General features: G+C 48.9%; 1 protein-coding gene across 1 annotated transcript in view; it reads right to left on the bottom strand.

Annotated features, from left to right (window-relative positions):
* Positions 1–25479, bottom strand: part of LOC121872933 — a 143994-nt gene that overhangs the window by 8031 nt on the left and 110484 nt on the right. The window contains exons 3-4 of the mRNA XM_042376067.1: positions 24680–25041; positions 15358–15568 (exon numbers count right to left, since the gene is read on the bottom strand). Of these exons, the coding sequence (XP_042232001.1) occupies positions 15358–15568; positions 24680–25041 (573 nt within the window). The remainder of the gene's footprint in view (positions 1–15357; positions 15569–24679; positions 25042–25479) is intronic.

Below are 25479 nucleotides of genomic sequence, written 5' to 3' on the forward strand. Positions count from 1 at the left end.
CACAAATTAGTGCCTCGTCTTGTGTAAGAACCTTTATTGTTCTTACCGTCTCCTTCATGGTGTCAATCAGCGCCTCATTAACTATTAACACTTTTTCATCCTTTAGAAATATTCACAGGTCTTCTTTGTTCCTCATCCACATCCTCATCATGAAGGAGTTCTCATTCTCTGGGTGAAGGAGTCCTCACGTTCTCTAGATGAAGGAATCCTCATGTTCTCTAGGTGAAGGAGTTCTCATTCTCTAGGTGAAGGAGTCCTCATGTTCTCTAGGTGAAGGTGTCCCCATGTTCTCTAGGTGAGAGTCCTCATGTTCTCCAGATGAAGGAGTCCCCATGTTCTCGAGGTGAAGGAATCCTCATGTTCTCTAATTGAAAGATTTCTCATGTTCTTTTGGGGAAGAGGTTAATAACATATAACATGGAATGTCTAGGGATCAACCATTTGATGCCATTTCGTTGTTCCGTTTAATGTGTCAAATCACACAACATTATCCAGCGTTACACTAACCTGTCCAGAATCCAACTACATTATCGTGAATTACAATACTTTCCCTAATGTTACATTGCATTATCTAAAGTGACAAGATTAATTTAGTCCAAGTGAAGTTTTTACTCAATACACAGGTAATAAGGATAAGTTATGTTGTTGTGCGTGTGAGTAATGTTGACTTTTGTTGGCAGTATGTGAGGGTGACGACTGTTACAGGAGGCATAACTCACCCTTCACTTACCGCCTCTAACTCAAGCTACGATGGAAGTTGAGGTATACAAGGTGCCGTTCTCAGTCTAACCTAATCTTACCTAACCTGGCTCAGAACAGTGACAGTACTCAGTCAACGTCAGTTTTGCTTCAAGATCTGATATGGATGCCGTGTTGTGATCAGGTGAGGGGGAACAAAAAGGGGAGGACTCGTTATTGTGGGAGGTTTGTTACCGTGGTGAAGAGGGGGGGTGAGGTAAGGGGAGTGGAGGAGGAAGAACTTATTCTGGGTGCGTTGCTCCGCGATGAGGGGAGAAGAGGAGGGAGGAGGAAAAGGGAAAGACCTGTTATTGTAGGTGTGTTGCCATGTGGTAAAGGGAGGGTGAGGGGAGCGAAAGGGGAAGAGAATGAGGTATGAAAAAAGGGGAAGCAAAAAACAAATAAAAGAAATAGTAGTACATGTAGATTGGAAACAGAGAAGGAAAGGTGAGAGGAGAAACAATTTCAACGAAATGTTTTATATTTTTCAAAACTTAAATAAAATACGAGTACTTCGACCTGCTGGCCTGATACACCAGCAGGTGATCCTCCTGCTAATACTAATACACCAGCAGGTGGTCCTCCTGCTGTACTGATACACCAGCAGGTGATCCTCCTGCTGTACTAATACACCAGCAGGTGATTCTCCTGCTGTACTGATACACCAGCAGGTGATCCTCCTGCTGTACTCATACACCAGCAGGTGATCCTCCTGCTGTACTGATACTCCAGCAGGTGATCCTCCTGCTGTACTAATACACCAGCAGGTGATCCTCCTGCTGTACTAATACACCAGCAGGTGATTCTCCTGCTGTACTTGATACTCCAGCAGGTGATCCTCCTGCTGTACTGATACACCAGCAGGTGATTCTCACACTGTACTGATACACCAACAGGTGATCCTCCTGCTGTACTAATACACACCAGCAGCAGGTGATTCTCCTGCTGTACTGATACCAGCAGGTGATCCTCCTGCTGTACTCATACACCAGCAGGTGATCCTCCTGCTGTGCTCACTCACCAGCAGGTGATTCTCCTGCTGTACTGTCTACCAACAGGTGCTCCTCCTGCTGTACTGTTTTCAGGTGATCCTCCTGCTGTACTGTCCCACCAGCAGGTGATCCGCCTGCTGTACTGATACACCAGCAGGTGATCCTCCTGCTGTACTGAAACACCAGCAGGTGATCACTCCTGCTTGCTGTACTGGTACCAGCAGGTGAGGTATTCCTGCTGTGCTGATACACCAGCAGGTGATCCTCCTGCTGTACTGATACATAACAGGTGATCCTCCTGCGCTGCTGAGCTACACACCAACACTTGGTGATCCTCCTGCTGTACTGATACTCCAGCAGGGTAGTCCTCCTGCTGTACTCACTCCCCTCAACAGGTGATCCTCCTGCTTTCAGCCCACTCGCCCACACCAGCAGGTGATTCTCCTGCTGTACTGGTACACCAACAGGTGATCACTCCTGCTGTACTGATACACCAGCAGGTGATCCACTCCTGCTGTACTGATACTCCAGCAGGTGATCACTCCTGCTGTACTGACACACCAGCAGGTGATCCTCCTGCTGTACTGATACACCAACAGGTGGTCCTCCTGCTGTACTCATACACCAGCAGGTGGTCCTCCCTGCTGTACTGATACACCAGCAGGTGAGCCTCCTGCTGTACTGATACACAGCAGGTGATCCTCCTGCTGTACTGATACCAGCAGGTGGTCCTCCTGCTGTACTGATCACACCAGCAGGTGGTCCTCCTGCTGTACTGATACACCAGCAGGTGATCCTCTGCTGAACGATACACCAGCAGGTGATCCTCCTGCTGTGCTGATACACCAGCAGGTGATCCTCCTGCTGTACTGATACACCAGCAGGTGGTCCTTCTGCTGTACTGATACACCGGCAGGTGATCCTCCTGCTGTACTGATCCCCACCAGCAGGTGATCCTCCTGCTGTACTATTCACCAGCAGGTGATCCTCCTGCTGTACTGATACACCAGAAGGTGATCACTCCTGCTGTACTGATACACCAGAAGGTGATCCTCCTGCTGTACTGATACACCAGCAGGTAGTCCTCCTGCTGTACTGATACACCAGCAGGTGATCCTCCTGCTGTACTGATACACCAGCAGGTGATCACTCTGCTGTACTGATACGGCAACGGGTGAAGTCCTCCTGCTGTACTGATACACCAGCAGGTGATCCTCCTGCTGTACTGATACACCAGCAGGTGATCCTCCTGCTGTACTGATACACCAGCAGGTGATCCTCCTGCTGTACTGATACACCAGCAGGTGATTCTCCTGCTGTACTGAAACACCAGCAGGTGATCCTCCTGCTGTACTGATACACCAGCAGGTGATCCTCCTGCTGTACTGATACACCAGCAGGTGATCCTCCTGCTGTACTGAAACACCAGCAGGTGATCCTCCTGCTGTAATGATACACCAGCAGGTGATCCTCCTGCTGTACTGATACACCAGCAGGTGATCCTCCTGCTGTACTGATACACCAGCAGGTGATCCTCCTGCTGTACTGATACACCAGCAGGTGATACTCCTGCTGTACTGATACACCAGCAGGTGATCCTCCTGCTGTACTGATACAGTAGCAGGTGATCCTCCTGCTGTACTGATACACCAGCAGGTGATCCTCCTGCTGTACTGATACACCAACAGGTGATCCTCCTGCTGTACTGATATAAAAGCAGATGATCCTCCTGCTGTACTGATTCACCAGCAGGTGATCCTCCTGCTGTACTGATACACCAGCAGGTGATCCTCCTGCTGTACTGATACACCAGCAGGTGATCCTCCTGCTGTACTGATACAGTAGCAGGTGATCCTCCTGCTGTACTGATACACCAGCAGGTGATCCTCCTGCTGTACTGATACACCAGCAGGTGATCCTCCTGCTGTACTGATACACCAGCAGGTGGTCCTCCTGCTGTACTGATACACCAGCAGGTGATCCTCCTGCTGTACTGATACACCAGCAGGTGGTCCTCCTGCTGTACTGATTCACCAGCAGGTGATCCTCCTGCTGTACTGATACAGCAGCAGGTGATCCTCCTGCTGTACTGATACACCAGCAGGTGATCCTCCTGCTGTACTGATACACCAGCAGGTGATCTTCCTGCTGTACTGATATAAAAGCAGATGATCCTCCTGCTGTACTGATTCACCAGCAGGTGATCCTCCTGCTGTACTGGTACACCAGCAGGTGATCCTCCTGCTGTACTGATACAGCAGCAGGTGATCCTCCTGCTGTACTGATACACCAGCAGGTGATCCTCCTGCTGTACTGATACACCAGCAGGTGATCCTCATACTGTACTGACACAGTAGCAGGTGATCCTCCTGCTGTACTGATACACCAGGCAGGTGATCCTCCTGCTGCAGACTTGATACAGCAGCAGGTGATCCTCCGTTGCATTGATACACCAGCAGGTGATCCTCCTGCTGTACTGATACACCAGAAGGTGATCCTACTACATTGATACACCAGCAGGTGATCCTCCTCCTGCTGGTTCGATACACCAGCAGGTGGTCCTCCTGCTGTACTGATTCACCGCCGTGTTGATACAGCAGCAGGATCCTCCTAAGGCTGATTCACCAGCAGGTGATCCTCCTGTTGCATTGATACACCAGCAGGTGATCCTCCTGTGCTATACTGATACACCAGCAGGTGATCCTCCTGTTGCATTGATACACCAGCAGGTGATCCTCCTGCTGTACTGATACACCAGCAGGTGATCTTCCTGCTGTACTGATATAAAAGCAGATGATCCTCCTGCTGTACTGATTCACCAGCAGGTGATCCTCCTGCTGTACTGGTACACCAGCAGGTGATCCTCCTGCTGTACTGATACAGCAGCAGGTGATCCTCCTGCTGTACTGATACACCAGCAGGTGATCCTCCTGCTGTACTGATACACCAGCAGGTGATCCTCATACTGTACTGACACAGTAGCAGGTGATCCTCCTGCTGTACTGATACACCAGCAGGTGATCCTCCTGCTGTACTGATACAGCAGCAGGTGATCCTCCTGCTGTACTGATACACCAGCAGGTGATCCTCCTGCTGTACTGATACACCAGAAGGTGATCCTACTGCTGTACTGATACACCAGCAGGTGATCCTCCTGCTGTACTGATACACCAGCAGGTGGTCCTCCTGCTGTACTGATTCACCAGCAGGTGATCCTCCTGCTGTACTGATACAGCAGCAGGTGATCCTCCTGCTGTACTGATTCACCAGCAGGTGATCCTCCTGCTGTACTGATACACCAGCAGGTGATCCTCCTCTACATAAGGATTGATACACCAAAGCAGGTGATCCTCCTGCTGTACTGATACACCAACAGGTGATCCTCCTGCTGTTCCTTGATACCAGCAGGTGATCCCTGCTGTGGCTTCGATACACCCGAAAGCAAGTGATTCTCCTGCTGTACTGATTCACCAGCAGGTGATCTTCCTGCTGTACTGATACACCAGCAGGTGATCCTCATGCTGTACTGATACACCAGCAGGTGATCCTCCTGCTGTACTGATACACCAGCAGGTGATCCTCCTGCTGTACTGATACACCAGCAGGTGATCATCCTGTTGGCATTGATACACCAGCAGGTGATCCTCCTGCTGTACTGATACACCAGCAGGTGATCCTCCTGCTGTACTGATACACCAGCAGGTGATCCTCCTGCTATACTGATACAGCAGCAGGTGATCCTCCTGCTGTACTGATACACCAGCAGGTGATCCTCCTGCTGTACTGATACACCAGCAGGTGATCCTCCTGCTATACTGATACAGCAGCAGGTGATCCTCCTGCTGTACTGATATAAAAGCAAGTGATTCTCCTGCTGTACTGATTCACCAGCAGGTGATCTTCCTGCTGTACTGATACACCAGCAGGTGATCCTCATGCTGTACTGATACACCAGCAGGTGATCCTCCTGCTGTACTGATACACCAGCAGGTGATCCTCCTGCTGTACTGATACACCAGCAGGTGATCCTCCTGCTGTACTGATACAGCAGCAGGTGATCCTCATGCTGTACTGATACACCAGCAGGATCCTCCTGCTGTACTGATACACCAGCAGGTGATCCTCCTACAAATTGATACACCAGCAGGTGATCCTCATGCTGTACTGATACACCAGCAGGTGATCCCTCATGCTGTACTGGATACACCAGCAGGTGATCCTCCTGCTGTACTGGATACCAGCAGGTGATCTCATATGCTGTACTGATACACCAGCAGGTGATCCTCATGCTGTACTGATACACGAGCAGGTGATCCTCCTGCTGTACTAATATAAAAGTGCGATCCTCCTGTTGTACTGATTCACCAGTAGGTAATCCCTCCTGCTGCATTGATACACCAGCAGGTGATCCTCCTGTTGCATTTTCGCGGATACACCAGCAGGTGATCCTCCTGTTGTATTTCGATACACCAGCAGGTGATCTCTCCTGCTGTGGCTTCGATACACCAGCAGGTGATCCTCCTGTTGTATTGATACAGCAGCAGGTGATCCTCCTGCTGTACTGATATAAAAGCAAGTGATCCTCCTGCTAGGCTCGATTCACCAGCAGGTGATCCTCCTGCTGTATTGATAGCACCAGCAGGTGATCTCCTGCTGTACTGATACACCAGCAGGTGATCCTCCTGCTGTACTGATACACCAGCAGGTGATCCTCCTGCTGTACTGATACACCAGCAGGTGATCCTCCTGCTGTACTGATATAAAAGCAAGTGATCCTCCTGCTGTACTGATTCACCAGCAGGTGATTCTCCTGCTGTACTGATACAGCAGTAGGTAATCCTCCTGCTGTACTGATATAAAAGCAAGTGATCCTCCTGCTGTACTGATTCACCAGCAGGTGATCCTCCTGCTGTACTGATACACCAGCAGGTGATCCTCCTGCTGTACTGATAAACCAGCAGGTGATCCTCCTGCTGTACTGATACAGCAGCAGGTGATCCTCCTGCTGTACTGATACACCAGCAGGTGATCCTCCTGCTGTACTCATACACCAGCAGGTGATCCTCATGCTGTACTGATACACCAGCAGGTGATCCTCATGCTGTACTGATACACCAGCAGGTGATCCTCATGCTGTACTGATACACCAGCAGGTGATCCTCATGCTGTACTGATACACCAGCAGGTGATCCTCCTGCTATACTGATACAGCAGCAGGTAATCCTCCTGCTGTACTGATATAAAAGCAAGTGATTCTCCTGCTGTACTGATTCACCAGCAGGTGATCCTCCTGCTGTACTGATACACCAGCAGGTGATCCTCCTGCTGTACTGATACACCAGCAGGTGATCCTCCTGCTGTACTGATACACCAGCAGGTGATCCTCCTGCTGTACTGATACATCAGCAGGTGATCCTCCTGCTGTAATGATACACCAGAAGGTGATCCTCCTGCTGTACTGATACACCAGCAGGTGATCCTCCTGCTGTACTGATACACCAACAGGTGATCCTCCTGCTGTACTGATACATCAGCAGGTGATCCTCCTGCTGTAATGATACACCAGAAGGTGATCCTCCTGCTGTACTGATACACCAGCAGGTGATCCTCATGCTGTACTGATACACCAGCAGGTGATCCTCCTGCTGTACTGGTACACCAGCAGGTGATCCTCCTGCTGTACTGATGCAGTAGCAGGTGATCCTCCTGCTGTACTGATACACCAGCAGGTGATCCTCCTGCTGTACTGATACACCCGCAAGTGATTCTCCTGCTGTACTGATACAGCAGCAGGTAATCCTCCTGCTGTACTGATATAAAAGCAAGTGATTCTCCTGCTGTACTGATTCACCAGCAAGTGATTCTCCTGCTGTACTGATACAGCAGCAGGTAATCCTCCTGCTGTACTGATATAAAAGCAAGTGATTCTCCTGCTGTACTGATACACCAGCAAGTAATTCTCCTGCTATACTGATACAGCAGCAGGTAATCCTCCTGCTGTACTGATATAAAAGCAAGTGATTCTCCTGCTGTACTGATTCACCAGCAGGTGGTCCTCCTGCTGTACTGATACAGCAGCAGGTGGTCCTCCTGCTGTACTGATACACCAGCAGGTGATCCTCCTGCTGTACTGATACACCAGCAGGTGATCCCCCTGTTGTACTGATACATCAGCAGGTGATCCTCCTGCTGTACTAATACACCAGAAGGTGATCCTCCTGCTGTACTGATACACCAGCAGGTGATCCTCCTGCTGTACTGATACACCAGCAGGTGATCCTCCTGCTGTACTGATACACCAGCAGGTGATCCTCCTGCTGTACTGATACACCAGCAGGTGATCCTCCTGCTGTACTGATTCACCAGCAGGTGATCCCCCTGCTGTACTGATACACCAGCAGGTGATCCTCATGCTGTACTGATACACCAGCAGGTGAGACTCCTGCTGTACTGGTACACCAGCAGGTGATCCTCCTGCTGTACTGATACACCAGCAGGTGATCCACACTGCTGTACTGATGATACCAGCAGGTGATTCCCCTGCTGGCACTGATACACTAACCCAGGTAGTCCTCCTGCTGTATAGTCACCAGCAGGTGATCCTCATGCTATACTGATACACAGCAGGTGATCCTGCTGTATGATATAAAAGCAGGTGATCCTCCTGCTGTACTGATACACCAGCTTGGTGGTCTCCTGCTGTGCCTGATTCACCAGCAGGTAGTCCCCTGCTGTACTGATACACAGCAGGTGATCCTCCTGCTGTACTGATCACCAGGTGAGAATGCCTGCTGTACTGATCACACACCAGCAGGTGATCCTCACTGCTGGCCACTGATTCACCAGCAGGTGTCCCCCACTGCTGTACTGTCCCCCAGCAGGTGATCCTCATGCTGTACTGATACACCCAGCAGGTGAGACTCCTGCTGTACTGGTACCTCAGCAGGTGATCCTCACTCCTGCTGTACTGATATAAAAGCAGGTGATCCTCCTGCTGTACTGATACACCAGCAGGTGATCCTACTGCTGTACTGATACAGCAGCAGGTGATCCTCCTGCTGTACTGATCTAGCAGGTGATCACTCCTGCTGTACTGATACACACCAGCAGGTGATCCTCCTGCTGTACTGATACACCAGCAGGTGATCACTCACGCTGTACTGATACACCAGCAGGTGATCCTCCTGCTGGCCACTGATACACAGCAGGTGATCACTCCTGCTGTACTGATACACCAGCAGGTGATCCTCGTGCTGTACTGATACACCAGCAGGTGATGCTCCTGCTGTACTGATACACCAGCAGGTGATCCTCCTCCTGCTGTACTGATACACCAGCAGGTGATCCTCCTGCTGTGCGATCACCAGCAGGTGATCCTCCTGCTGTACTGATACACAAGCAGGTGATCCTCTGCAATACTTGCTGATACACCAGCAGGTGATCCTCTACGCTGTACAGATACCACCAGCAGGTGATCCCCTGCTGTACTGACTCCCAGCAGCAGGTGATCACTGCTGTACTGATACACCAGCAGTGATCACTGCAGCACTGACCACACCAGCAGGCAGTCACTCCTGCTGTACTGATACACCAGCAGGTAGTCACTCTACTGCTGACCACACCAGCAGGTGATCCTCCTGCTGTACTTGATACACCAGCGGGTGATCCTCCTGCTGTACTGAAACACCAGCAGGTGATCGTCCTGCTGTACTGATCACCAACGGGTGAATCTCCTGCTGTACTGATACACCAGCAGGTGATCCTCCTGCTGGCCAACAATACCAGCAGGTGATCCTCCTGTTGTACTGATACACCAGCAGGTGATCCTCCTGCTGTGCTGATACACCAGCAGGTGATCTCCTGCTGTACTGATACACCAGCAGGTGATCCCTGCTGTGCTGATGCAACGGCAGGTGAATCCTCACTAACAGCATGATACACCAGCAGGTGATCCTCCTGCTGTACTGATACACCAGCGGGTGATCCTCCTGCTTACTGATACACCCAGCAGGTGATCCTCCTGCTGTACTGATACGCCAACCCAGGTGATCCTCCTGCTGTGCTGATACACCAGCAGGTGATCCTCTGCTGTACTGAAACACCAGCAGGTGATCGTCCTGCTGTACTGATGACCACACACCAGCAGGTGATCCTCCTGCTGTGCTGATACACCAGCAGGTGATCCCCTGCTGTACTGATACACCAGCAGGTGATCCTCCTGCTGTGCTGATCACCAGCAGGTGATCCCCTGCTGTACTGATCCCACCAGCAGTTAATCCTCATGCTGTACTGATACACCAGCAGGTGTTCCTCCTGCTGTACTGATACACCCAGCAGGTGATCCCTCCTGCTGTACTGATACACCAGCAGGTGATCCTCCTGCTGTACTGATACACCAGCAGGTGATCCTCCTGGTGTGCTGATACGCAGCAGGTGATCACTCCTGCTGTACTGATACACCCAGCAGGGTCTCCTGCTGTACTGATACAGCAGCAGGTGATCCTCCTGCTGCTGATCCCCACCAGCAGGTGATCCCCTGCTGTACTGATACAGCAGCAGGGTGATCCTCCTGCTGTGCACTGATACACCAGCAGGTGATCCTCCTGCTGTACTGATACAGCAGCAGGTGATCCTCCTGCTGTACTGATCCCCACCAGCAGGTGATCCTCCTGCTGTACTGATACACCAGCAGGTGATCCTCCTGCTGTACTGATCCTGTAGGTGATCCTCACACTGTACTGATACACCAGCAGGTGATCCCTGCTGATCCCCTTTGGCAGGTGATCACTCACTTAACAGCCTTTGATACACACCAGCAGGTGATCCTCCTGCTGTACTGATACACCAGCAGGTGATCACTCTGCTGTACTGATACAACAGCAGGTGATCCTCCTGCTGTACTGATCACCAGCAGGTGATCCTCCTGCTGTACTGATACACCAGCAGGTGATCCCCCTGCTGAAATACTGATACAGCAGCAGGTGATCCTCCTGCTGTACTGATACACCAGCAGGTGATCCTCCTGCTGCTGTTACACCAGCAGGTGATCCTTCTGCCTTAATGATACACCAGCAGGTGATCCTCCTGCTGTACTGATCACACCAGCAGGTGATCCTCCTGCTGTACTGTTGATACACACCAGCAGGTGATCCTCCTGCTGTACTGATACACCAGCAGGTGATCCTCCTGCTGTACTGATACACCAGCAGGTGATCCTCCTGCTGTACTGATACACCAGCAGGTGATCCTCCTGCTGTACTGAAACACCAGCAGGTGATCCTCACTAACACTATTTTTCCAGCAGGTGATCCCTCCTGCTGTACTGGCCTTTACCAGCAGGTGATCCTCCTGCTGTAATGATACACCAGCAGGTGATCCTCTGCTCAGCCCTGATACACCAGCAGGTGATCACTCCTGCTGTACTGATACACCAGCAGGTGATCACTCCTGCTGTACTGATACACCAGCAGGTGATCCTCACTGCTGTACTGATCTCCCCACCAGCAGGTGATCCTCCTGGTGTACTTCTGAAACACCAGCAGGTGATCACTCCTGCTGTACTGATACACACCAGCAGGTGATCCTCCTGCTGTACTTATTTACCAGCAGGTGATCCTCCTGCTGTACTAGCTACCAGCAGGTGATCCTCCTGCTGTACTGATACACCAGCAGGTGATCCTCCTGCTGTACTAGGCCATAAATGCAGATGATCCTCCTGCTGTACTGATTCACCAGCAGGTGATCCTCCTGCTGTGCTGGTGCACCAGCAGGTGATCCTCCCCTGCTGTACTGATCCCCAGCAGCAGGTGATCCTCACACTAACGTACTGATACACCAGCAGGTGATCCTCCTGCTTTGTACTGATACACCAGCAGGTGATCATATAGCTGTACTGATACACCAGCAGGTGATCCTCCTGCTGTACTGATACACACCAGCAGGTGATCCTCCTGCTGTACTGATACACCAGCAGGTGGGTCACTCCTACTGTACTGGTACACCAGCAGGTGTTCCTCCTGTATGCTGATACGCAACGGGTGATCCCTCCTCACTGCACTGACATCAGCAGGTGGTCCTCCCTGCTGTGCAGTACAACAGGTGATCACTCCTGCTGTACTGATACAACAGCAGGTGATCCTCACTGCTGTACGCACGTCCCCAGCAACAGGTGATCCTTCTGCTGTGCGTGACCACATCAACAATTGGTCACTCCTGCTGTACTGATACACCAGCAGGTGATCCTCCTGCTGTACTGATACAACAGCAGGTGATCCTCCTGCTGTACTGATACAGCAGCAGGTGATCCTCCTGTATTGCTGATCTAGTAGCAGTCCTCCTGCTGTACTGATACACCAGCGGGTGACCACTCCTGCTGGCACTGATACAACTTGGCAGGTGATCCTCCTGCTGTACTGATACATCAGCAGGTGGTCCTCCTGCTGTACTGCTACACACCAGCAGGTGATCACTCCTGCTGTACTGATACAACAACAGGTGATCCTCCTGCTGTACTGATACTAACAGCAGGTGATCACTCCTGCTGTACTGATACTACACCAGCAGGTGATCACTCCTGCTGTACTGATACATCAGCAGGTGGTCTACTCCTGCTGTACTGATACACCAGCAGGTGATCCTCCTGCTGTACTGATACAACAGCAGGTGATCCTCCTGCTGTACTGATACACCAGCAGGTGATCCTCCTGCTGACACTGATACATCAGCGGGTGATCACTCCTGCTGTACTGATACACCAGCAGGTGATCCTCCTGCTGTACTTATACAACAGCAGGTGATCCTCACTGTACTGATACCAGCAGGTGATCACTCCTGCTGTACTGATACATCAGCAGGTGGTCCTCCTGCTGTACTGATACACCAGCAGGTGATCACTCCTGCTGTACTGATACACAACAGCAGGTGATCCTCCTGCTGTACTGATGCCTCAGCAGGTGATCCTCCTGCTGTACTGATACATCAGCAGGTGGTCACTCCTGCTTGTACTGATACAACAGCGGGTGATCCTCCTGCTGTACTGATCACCAACGATCCTCCTGCTGTACTGATACAGCAGCAGGTGATCCTCCTGCTGTGCACAGTCTGTGCTTAGGTGATCCTCCTGCTGTACTGATACACCAGGTGATCCTCCTGCTGTACTGATACAGCAGCAGGTGATCACTCCTCCTGTACTGATGCAGTAGCAGGTGATCCTCCTGCTACTTGATACACCAGCAGGTGATCCTCCTGCTGTACTGATACACCAGCAGGTGATCCTCCTGCTGTACTGATACACCAGCAGGTGGTCCTCCTGCTGTACTGATGCAGCAGGTGATCACTCCTGCTGTACTGATACACCAGCAGGTGATCCTCCTGCTGTACTGATACACCAGCAGGTGATCCTCCTGCTGTACTGATGCATCAGCTGTTGGTCCTCCTGCTGTACTGATACAGCAGCAGGTGATCCTCCTGCTGTACTGATACACCAGCATTGATCCTCCTGCTGTACTGATCACACCAACAGGTGATCCTCCTGCTGTACTGATACACCAGCAGGTGATCCTCCTGCTGTATTGATACACCAGCGGGTGATCCTCCTGCTGTACTGATACACCAACAGGTGATCATCCTGCTGTACTGGCTCCCACCAGCAGGTGATCCTCCTGCTGTACTGATACGGCAGGTGATCACTCCTCCTGTACTGATGCACTTGGCAGGTGAGCCTCCTGCTGTGCTGATACAGCAGGTCACTCCTGCTGCACTGATACACCAGCAGGTGATCACTCCTGCTGTACTGATACACCGGCAGGTGATCCTCCTGCTGTACTGATACACCCAGCAGGTGATCCCTCCTGCTGTACTGATACACACCAGCAGGTGATCCTCCTGCTGTACTGATACCACCAGCGAATTCCTCCTGCTGTACTGGTACCACCAGCAGGTGTTCCTCCTGCTGTACTGATACACCAGCAGGTGATCACTCTGCTGTACTGAGTACACACCAGCAGGTGGTCCTCCTGCTGTACTGGTACCTCAGCAGGTGTTCCTCTGCTGGCAACTGATACACCAGCAGGTGATCCTCCTGCTGCACTGATACCAGCAGGTGTTCCTCCTGCTGTACTGATACACCGGGTGATCCTCCTGCTGCACTGATACACCGGCAGGTGGTCCTCCTGCTGTACTGATACCAGCAGGTGATCCTCCTGCTGTACTGATACATCGCTTGGGTGATCCTCCTGCTGTACTGATACAGCAGCAGGTGATCCTCCTGCTGTACTGATACGGTAGCAGGTGATCCTCCTGCTGTACTGATACACCAGCAGGTGATCCTCCTGCTGTACTGATGCACCAGCAGGTGATCACTCCTGCTGGCACTGATACACCAGCAGGTGATCACTCCTGCTGCAACCCTTTGTCTACCAGCAGGTGGTCACTCCTGCTGTACTGATACACCAGCAGGTGGTCCTCCTGCTGTACTGATACACCAGCAGGTGATCACTCCTGCTGTACTGATACACCAGCAGGTGATCCTCCTGCTGTACTGATGATACACCAGCAGGTGATCCTTCACACTGTACTGATACACCAGCAGGTGATCACTCCTGCTGTACTGATACACACCAGCAGGTGATCCTCCTTCTGTACTGATACATCCCAGCAGGTGGTCTCCTGCTGTACTGATCAGCAGCAGGTGATCCTCCCTGCTGTACTGATTCTACCAGCAGGTGATCCTCCTGCTGTACTGATACACACCAACAGGTGATCACTCCTGCTGTACTGATACACCGGCAGGTGATCCTCCTGCTGTATTGATACACCAGCAGGTGATCCTCCTGCTGTACTGATACACCAGCAGGTGATCATCCTGCTGTACTGATACACACCAGCAGGTGATCCTCCTGCTGTACTGATACAGCAGCAGGTGATCCTCACTCCCTGTACTGATACACACCAGCAGGTGAGCCTCCTGCTGTACTGGCCTACAGCAGCAGGTGATCCCCTCCTGCTGCACTGATACACCAGCAGGTGATCTCCTGCTGTACTGATACAGCAGGTGATCCTCCTGCTGCACTGATGGCAGCAGGTGATCCTCCTCCTGTACTGATAAACCAGCAGGTGAGCCTCCTGCTGTACTGATACAGCAGCTTAGGTGATCCTCCTGCTGCACTGATACTCAACAGGTCAGCCTCCTGCTGTACTGATGCAACGGCAGGCACTCCTGCTGTACTGATACACCAGCAGGTGATCCTCCTGCTGTACTAGTAAACCAGCAGGTGATCCTCCTCCTCCTTAAATCAACCATCAGTAAACAACTCTTAACCGACTTAACCCAAATTACCTCTAAGACGACACACTTCCACCACTATCCAGCCTCGCCTTTTCCTCCTCCGCCACTACCCAGCCTCACCCCCTCCTCCTCCTTCTCCCCCACCCTGCCCCATCTCCTCCTCCACCACTATCTAGCCTCGCCTCCTCCTCCTGCACTACCCAGCCTTACCTCCTCCTCCACTACCCAACCTTACCTCCTCCTCCACCATCCATTACACTACTCTCCTTATCCCTTTAGCATTCGTTCACTCCCTCATCCCACCACCTTCCTAATAACCCCAGCAGGTGCTGATGTACTCACTGACGACGTGGAAGTGGACGAAGTGGCTCATCTTGGGTTCAGTGGACACCTGACACTCGTACCTGCCGGCGTCTCTCTCTTGCACGTACTTCACCTGCAGTGTCCATGTTTCCGTGTCCGGCTCGTGCCACGCCTGGAACCTCTCGTCGGCGATGAAGGTGTAGCGATCCACCGTCAGGATGTGTGAGTCACGGTTCCTGATCCATGATATCTGGTTCAAGGTGAGAGAGAAAGTGTGTGTTAGCTCGTGATGTTGGTTCATGGTTCACGATAATGGTACAGAGAGAGAGAGTTAACAGCTAATGATGGTGTGTTATGGGATGTATGTATATAGTGTGTGTGTGTGTGTGTGTGTGTGTGTGTGTGTGTGTGTGTGTGTGTGTGTGATAGAGTGGTTATACTATCGACTACCTATGTGCTTCAGCTGGTCTTCTCACCAAAAGTATATATATATTATATATATATATATATATATATATATATATATATATATATATATATATATATATATATATATATATATATATATATATATATATATATATATATATATATTCACCTTAATTAAGTAAACAATACAGGTTAAATGATTTGTCAAAGAGAAAATTATTCCAATCACATTTAAGCGAAACAATTATACAATATGATTAAAGTTATATTAAAAATTAAGTAATTAAAAATAATGATGAAGTAATTAACAATAGATTCTAAAATACATTATCTACAGCTTAATGATTCACTAATATATAATTAATATATCATACGGCTATGATACTGATAACAAGGAAGGATAACACATAGACGTATACATGAAGATAACACGATAGCAGTAAAGAGTCTCCTGCTGTCAACACAAACACGGGCACACAAACTAATGCGATGAGGGAGTGTAAGAGGAGGCAGCTGACCAATACAAACACAGGGACAGAAAACCTCTCCCACATCCTGCCTACACTCTCCTAAACTTACCTGTGTTTTCTTGTTGACTTATTGAATTATTTGTGTTGAACTTGGCCAGCATACCTTTACTTTATACTCAATATAACGGAGTATAAGTCGACCAGGAACTTACCTTCACTCACCAACTCAAAAGCTTACCTGTGTTTTATTGTTGATTTAAATGTAAGTACATAAGTTGACCTTTAGCAATATGTCACCCGGTAATAATGTACTTTTTTACACAAACTTTTTACTTAGCATTCAATGTTTACTATATATTTACTGAGTGATTTTCAAAACAGACATTATTGATCCATTTCTCTCAGGCCCTTAGATGAACTGACGATTATGCCGCAGCAACATTAGCATTCCTAGTTTGGGTCAAGAGACTTCATGGATAAAGAAGATGTATGCCACTCGTCGATCAACCTCGCCTTATCACCTTGGATTAATTCTTAGTCACCCTCACTGTTAATCCTATGGAAGGAACGTGAGTGACCTACGATATCATAACCTTAGTTGTTTATGTCTACAGATAAGAGATACAGCAAATTTAGATACAGTTTATATAGATTGTCAGAGAAAAATGTCCCTACCTCCCTGCCTCCCTCCCTGCCTGCTTCCTGCCTCCCGCCCTACCTCCCTGCCCCCCTCCCTGCCTGCTTCCTGCCTCCTCCCTACCCTCCCTGCCTGCTCCCTGTGACACGGTGAGTTGGAGGGAGGGAGGGAGACAGATACATTTTTCTGGGGCACCCTATATTGTTACCCATTATAGTGTTAGCGGCGATAAGACCAACCTACAACACAAAGTGGACGACCAACAACTTTTGTGGCAAATATTTAAAGGTTCCTTCTTACCGGAACTTTTGTTTGATCGGCGAGGGATAGTAGTGGACCATATGGACAATGTGTGTGGAACTTGATGGTCAATGGATGGTGGAACCTGATTGTAAGTGGAGGGTGGAAACTGATGGCCAATCTGTGTGGACCCTGATGGGAAGATGAAGGAGGTGGGAGGAGGAAGAAGCCAGACAGACTCTTGAAGTGAAAATTGGATCATGCTGTGGAGAAAGATTCAGACACCTCCCACACCTCTTCCACACCTCTTACACCTCTCACCTCTTCGAAACCTCTTCCACACCTCTCACACCTCTTCCACACCTCTCCCACACCTCTCACACCTTTCCCACACCTCTCACACACTCTTCTAAATGTGAGTTGTGGGGGGTGATGCTGGGATGATTTATGTGCTCTTGTGAGTCTTCAGGCTTGGCTATAATCTTACCTCCTGGTGAAACTCAAATCGCGGTGTGTGTGTGTGTGTGTGTGTGTGTGTGTGTGTGTGTGTGTGTGTGTGTGTGTGTGTGTGTGTGTATGTGTGTGTGTGTGTGTGTGTGTGTGTATGTGTGTTTATGCTTTGAGTTCTGTACATTATTTGTATTTTTATTTTTCCACCCATGAGTGACGAAGCATTATGAAGTTCAAAGGGAAGAAGAAGAAGAAGAAGAAGAATCAGTGATCTTCTCGGTGTTCCGTGAAGTTGTATTGTTTTTGTCGCTTTTTGACTCATTTGACACTAAGTGTTTAGCTTACTCTTGAAACTGACCCTTTACTACTACTACTACTACTACTTTTTTTTTTCAAAACGTGGCCTCCAGCCTCCCCCAATAGCCACACCTTCGCCACCATTTAATTACCTTAATATTAAATATCCTAATACATAAGAAGCTATCCTATCTGTGTTAAATTAGTTGAGCCGCAGATCTATGCGCCATTCAGTGACTGTAGCCTCGTAGTCGATATCTGCAGCAGTTGTCGGAATTGGGGCAGAGGCTCTCGTTCCCCTGAGGCAGAGCAAAGCCGACCGAAGGAGAAAAGATCGACATCTCATCCAGGCTGTAACGAAACTTCGGGCTGCTTCTGTTCGGAGATCAACTCCGCGAGTCTGGCGTAAAACATCTTGCACTTGGTCCCATCCACCAGAGGTTGTGAACACTAGAGGAGTGAAGCTGCCTTGGTCAACGTTTTGGTTCTCTCCCATATGCCCTTATCTTGTCGTTCTCGTTCCTCCTATGTGCAGCATCGAGCTAGGTTACGGTGACATGCGGCCATGGGATCAAAATCCTGATGTCGAAGAAAGCTCGCTGTCCTCGCGTCCAGAATCCTCGAGCACTGACGTCAACACGGGCTTCGTTAGATGTGTTTGAAGTCCTGTGTTGGAAGATCTCGCCATCCAATGGAAGGAGGGTCGGTTCTACCATGACATCGGCAGATTTCCTTCAACATATTTGCTGTGAGGTCCTTACTTCATCATGCCTCATGCATGAAACCCCCTTTCTTGCACACCATGGCGTGATCGCCGTCATAGGAAAACCACACACGCATTGGGAGGGCAAACCTTCTACTGGCCGACCGTACCTTAGAGCAATGGCATCTGTAAATTCTTGTTTGTTAAGACTGAAACCATTTGCCCTTTTCGGTAACGTAGTTAACCAGTTCGAGGCGCCCACCTCCTGCGCTATAGCTACTTTTTTTTTCAAATTACTACTGGTACTGTTTTTTTAACTTGGCCTCCATCCCTCCCCCAACAGTCACACCTTCGCCGCCATTTTATTACCTTAAAATTAAATATCCTAATACTACTACTACTTGTTTTTTTTTCACATTGCCTCTTTCTACTACTACTACTGCTACTACTCTTTCTACTACTACCATTACTCTTTCTGATACTATTATTACTCTACTACTACTACTACTATTACTACTAGCACCTCACGACACAGTGTTTAAAGGTCCACACCGACTATGCGTGTGCACCATAACGTCAGCACATTACAGTATGGTCGTCCACCACACACCACAGGTCCTCTTCCCATTAATAACTATTTACTTCACTCCTTTACAACCATCAATCTTTTTTTATTGTCAAAATATTTAAATGTAATTAAATATGAAGATCCCTAAGTGCAGTTGATAATTATATTGACAGTTGTTCGTCACATCTGGTTTGTGGCCGCATTTTAACAGCACAAACCTCCAGTAAAAATAATGTATGTATGTATGTATGTATGTATGTATGTATGTATGTATGTATGTATGTATGTTCATAAATGGTGAGGGAACAACAAATTTAAACAGGATCACTTACATATGACACAATATACCGGAAGCTTTTAACCAGCCGACACAGTCATAACAACTGTGTTATTGGTATTAACACGTGATGTAGTCCGCTGGTTAGTGTCAGGAGACTCTGAAGCGGTGATGTGACGTAGCTATAATGTTCTCAGACCACACAGGTATTACAGGTTAATTACACAGGTTCTTGTTACGAGGGCAGAACGTAGGCCGCCGAGGAGCCTGACACCAACAGCGGGTCATCTTTAACACCATAAAAATCCAATAGAGTGTTGGCCAGGACATTGTGGCCCAGCGGTTAATATTAGCGTGGTACAGTCCGCGACAGGCAGTGTTGCAACCTGTAGTGACGATCGTACCACATCTGTAGTGACGACTATATGACATCTGTAGTGACGATCCTACCACACATTTGTGACACTGTCAGAGGCATCACATCTGTTGTGACACTGTCAAAGGCATCAAATCTGTTGTAACGCTGTCAGAGGTATCACACCTGTTGTGACACTGTCAGAGGCATCACATCTGTTGTGACACTGTCAGAGGTATCACACCTGTTGTGACACTGTCAGAGGCATCACATCTGTTGTGACACTGTCAGAGGCATCACATCTGTTGTGACACTGTCAGAGGTATCACACCTGTTGTGACACTGTCAGAGGCATCACATCTGTTGTGACGCTAACAGAGCATCACACTTGTTGTGACACTGTCAGAGGCAACACACTTGGTGTGACACTGCCAGAGCATCACATCTGTTGTGTGACGCTGTCAGAGGCATCACACTTGTTGTGCCACTGTCAAGGCAACACACTTGTTGAGACACTGTCGAGGCATCACACCTGTTGTGAGCTTGTGACACTGCCGAGGCATCACATTTGTTGTGACACTGTCAGGGCATCACATCTGTTGTGATACTGTCAGAGGCAACACACTTGTTGTGTCACTGTCAAAGGCAACACACTTGTTGAGACACTGTCGAGGCATCACACCTGTTGTGACTCTGTCAGAGGCAACACACTTGTTGTTCCACCATTGGCGGCACCAATATCACAATATTTCCTGAGACATCACTGTCAGTTGTGTGGTACAAACACATATTTCACTTCAAGTTTATAAACAAGGATCAAGTAGGTAAGTTTGACCTTAAGTAAAGTTTGAAGGAGAACACAGGTAAGGTTAAGCCTCAGTCGCTGGTTGTTGTGGTCGTCCTACGTCACCTGAGTTAACTAAAGTCGTCCTCTCCACATGACGACTGACCACCTCACTCACGCTCTCACCTGCTGTTGTAACGTTGTGTAACGCTACCTGTGAACTGATGTGTAACACGTAGAGCAAGATGCAAGGAGCTGCACCTTCTGTAACTCGTAGAGAGTGAGACACAAGGGAGCTGCACCTTCTGTAACTCGTAGAGAGCGAGACACAAGGGAGCTGCACTTCTTAACAAATGGGGCAGAGACGAGGCTGCACCTTCTGTAACTCGTAGAGCGAAACACAAGAGAGCTGCACCTTCTGTAACTCATAGAACGAGACACAAGGGAGCTGCACCTTCTGTAACACGTAAAGCGAGACGCAAGGAAGCTGCACCTTCTGTAACTCGTAGAGTGAGACACAAAGACTGCACCTTCTGTAACTCATAGAACGAGACACAAGGGAGCTGCACCTTCTGTAACACGTAAAGCGAGACCCAAGGAGCTGCACCTTCTGTAACTCGTAGAGGAGACACAAAGGAGCTGCACCTTCTGTAACTCTAGACGAACACCCACCTAGAGACCAAGGAGCTGCACCTTCTGTAACTCTAGAGACCAAGGAGCTGCACCTGTAACTCGTAGAACGAGACACAAGGGAGCTGCACCTTCTGTAACTCGTAGAGCGAAACACAAGAGAGCTGCACCTTCTGTAACTCATAGAACGAGACACAAGGGAGCTGCACCTTCTGTAACACGTAAAGCGAGACAGCAAGGAAGCTGCACCTTCTGTAACTCGTAGAGTGAGACACAAGGAGCTGCACCTTCTGTAACTCGTTAGAACGAGACCAAGGGAGCTGCACCTTCTGTAACTCGTAGAGCGAGACACAAGGGAGCTGCACCTTCTCTGTAACTCGTAGAACGAGACACAAGGGAGCTGCACCTTCTGTAACTCGTAGAGCGAAACACAAGAGAGCTGCACCTTCTGTAACTCATGAACGAGACACAAGGGAGCTGCACCTTCTGTAACACGTAAGCGAGACGCAAGGAAGCTGCACCTTCTGTAACTCGTAGAGTGAGACACAAGGGAGCTGCACCTTCTGTAACTCATAGAACGAGACACAAGGGAGCTGCACCTTCTGTAACACGTAAAGCAGACGCAAGGAAGCTGCACCTTCTGTAACTCGTGAGAGCGAGACACAAGGGGCACCTTCTGTAACTCGTAGAACGAGACACACAAGGGAGCTGCACCTTCTGTAACTCGTAGAGCGAAACACAAGAGAGCTGCACCTTCTGTAACTCATAGAACGAGACACAAGGGAGCTGCACCTTCTGTAACACGTAAGCGAGACGCAAGGAAGCTGCACCTTCTGTAACTCGTAGAGTGAGACACAAGGAGCTGCACCTTCTGTAACTCATAGAACGAGACACAAGGGAGCTGCACCTTCTGTAACTCGTAGAGCGAGACACAAGGAAGCTGCACCTTCTGTAACTCAGAGTGAGACACAAGGAGCTGCACCTTCTGTAACTCATAGAACGAGACACAAAAGCTGCACCTTCTGTAACACGTAAAGCGAGACACAAGGAAGCTGCACCTTCTGTAACTGTGAGGCGAGACACAAGGGGCTGCACCTTCTGTAACTCGTAGAGCGAGACACAAGGGAGCTGCACCTTCTGTAACTCGTAGAGGAGAAAGGAGCTACTTGTAACTCGTAGAACGAGACACAAGGGAGCTGCACCTTCTGTAACTCGTAGAGCGAAACACAAGAGAGCTGCACCTTCTGTAACTCGTAGAACGAGACACAAGGGAGCTGCACCTTCTGTAACTCGTAGAGCGAGACACAAGGGAGCTGCACCTTCTGTAACTCATAGAACGAGACACAAGGGAGCTGCACCTTCTGTAACTCGTAGAGCGAAACACAAGAGAGCTGCACCTTCTGTAACTCGTAGAGCGAGACACAAGGAGCTGCACCTTCTGTAACTCATAGAACGAGACACAAGGAGCTGCACCTTCTGTAACTCGTAGAGCGAGACAAGGAAGCTGCACCTTCTGTAACTCGTAGAGCGAGAGCACAAAGGAGCTGCACCTTCTGTAACACGTAAAGCGAGACGCAAGGAAGCTGCACCTTCTGTAACTCGTAGACGAGACACAAGGGAGCTGCACCTTCTGTAACTCGTAGAGCGAGACACAAGGGAGCTGCACCTTCTGTTACTCGTACAAGACACAAGGGAGCTGCACCTTCGCTGTCCTCAACACAGTGACAACAAACGGATAAGATAACAAGAAGAGGCGGCAGACCCCGGGCCTCGCGGTCTCTAAATAACATATACAGTTGTTCCTCGCCAACCGAGGCTTTCAACTTTAATTAAGTTACAACAGGCGGGCGAGAAACGAGGACGCCTCCCAGATATTAAATTATTTTTAATCGAATTCGGTTAAGAATTGATGTTGACCCCAAGGTAGTGAAGACGGACGAAATGTTGACATTTTCTGACGGAGGAAACAATACAAAGACTCTGAGATATATGTTAAGTAATTATATCGTCATTAACCACAAATGTCTGATCAACCTGACGACACAGAAACAGACATAGAAAAGGTGAACAGCCTCCTTCAATTCCTCTTCCACCGAGACTAAAACTAATAAAGTCATCAACTGTGTAAAAGAGAATTTTATGTATGAAGTTTGACTGCAAGTCTCCGATAAACTTTAGGTATTTGTGAAAACTTGGTGTTTACAGACAGAAGGGCAACACCATGACTATGTTCCTTCAAACTTTAGTAGAGGGAAAAATTAATTTCCTTATTGAAGGTAATTAATTTTCTTAAATAATAAGAAGAACAACAGACGTGAGACCAGAGGACGTCATCAACAAGGTCGTCTCACAGTAGAGTGTGACTAATGTTGTGTATCAACAACGTCACAACAAGAGCGAGAGTCAAGGTCGCTCTGACTGATGCCGAATGTTGTGAAGTACTGATGGTAGAGTGAGGACATAAAGGCGTGAACACAACACACGAGAGAGATGAAGAGTGCACTGACCTACTGATCTTGCAGGATACTGGTGCACTGATCTACTGATCCTGCAGGATACTGGTTCACCTACCTACTGATCTTGCAGGATACTGGTGCACTTACCTACTGATCCTGCAGGATACTGGTGCACTTACCTACTGATCCTGCAGGATACTGGTTCACCACCTACTGATCTTGCAGGATACTGGTGCACTTACCTACTGATCCTGCAGGATACTGATGCACCTACCTACTGATCCTGCAGGATACTGGTGCACTTACCTACTGATCCTGCAGGATACTGGCACTCTACCTACTGATCCTGCAGGATACTGGTTCACCTACCTACTGATCTTGCAGGATACTGGTGCTTACCTACAGATCCCAGGATACTGGTTCACCTACCTACTGATCTTGCAGGATACTGGTGCACTTACCTACTGATCCTGCAGGATACTGGTGCACTTACCTACTGATCCTGCAGGATACTGGTTCACCTACCTACTGATCTTGCAGGATACTGGTGCACTACCTACTGATCCTGCAGGATACTGGTTCACCTACCTACTGATTTGCAGGATACTGGTGCACTTACCTACTGATCCTGCAGGATACTGGCACTTACCTACTGATCCTGCAGGATACTGGTTCACCTACCTACTGATCTTGCAGGATACTGGTGCACCTACTTCATGATCCTGCAGGATACTGGTGCACCTACCTACTGGTCCTGCAGGATACTGGTGCACCTACCTACTGGTCCTGCAGGATACTGGTTCACCTACCTACTGATCCTGCAGGATACTGGTTCACCTACCTACTGGTCCTGCAGGATACTGGTTCACCTACCTACTGGTCCTGCAGGATACTGGTTCACCTACCTACTGATCCTGCAGGATACTGGTTCACCTACCTACTGATCCTGCAGGATACTGGTTCACCTACCTACTGATCCTGCAGGATACTGGTGCATCTATCTACTGATCTTGCAGGATACTGGTGCATCTACCTACTGGGCCTGTAGGATACTGATACACCTACCGACTGGTTGCCGAGGTTCCTGATCCTGCAGGGGAGGAAGGCTTTAGTCCCAAGCTGCGATGACACATTGGTGGGAGACGATGGGTCGAAATAGGGCGGAGGAGGAGCTGTTGAAGGGATAGTTCTCTGGATCCTAATGGGAGCGGGCTGGGGTTGCAGGTAGGAGGGAGAGGAGGACGATAAGGAGTAGAAGGAGAAAAAAGAAGAGGGTGATAAGGAAGGAGAAGCTGGAGAGGGAGAGGGAAGGAAAGCAGAGGAAGGTGGTGGTGAAGTGCTTCTGATGGCGGAGAAGAACAACCGCTGACGGAAGTGATTATTTGGCACAAACTCCTCGGCTGCTGTGGTCGTGTAGAGTGATGTGCCTGTGGGCGAGACATACATGGATACAGTAAACATAAGATAGTTGAGGGAATATCTACTGCTTATTAAGAAAAAAAAATAGCAATTCGACATCACTTATAACTTTCATCCCAGACACCATAATTGTGCCATTTAGTGACATTTGATCCATGTAAAGCACACAAAATTGCATTCCATTTTCTTGGAAAGTCGTCGAATTTGGTCAAATTTTGTGTTCTGAGAAGGTAACACAAAATAAGTTTAATTCCGCATGAAATAAAAGCTTTGCTTATAATATTTCTTAAAGTCTTCAAAAACTTTGAGAGATTTTCGTTAAACATATTATGCATTTGTCTTCTTATTATGCAAAAGTTTGTGTATTCAATGTTTTGTTTACAACTGCAAAGGATCTAATACTTTACACAATAGTTACACTTGACAACAAGTTACTGTTTGGGGAA

The sequence above is a fragment of the Homarus americanus genome, unplaced genomic scaffold (genome assembly GCF_018991925.1).
Source record: "Homarus americanus isolate GMGI-L3 unplaced genomic scaffold, GMGI_Hamer_2.0 scaffold11022, whole genome shotgun sequence".
Lineage (NCBI taxonomy): Eukaryota > Metazoa > Arthropoda > Malacostraca > Decapoda > Nephropidae > Homarus > Homarus americanus.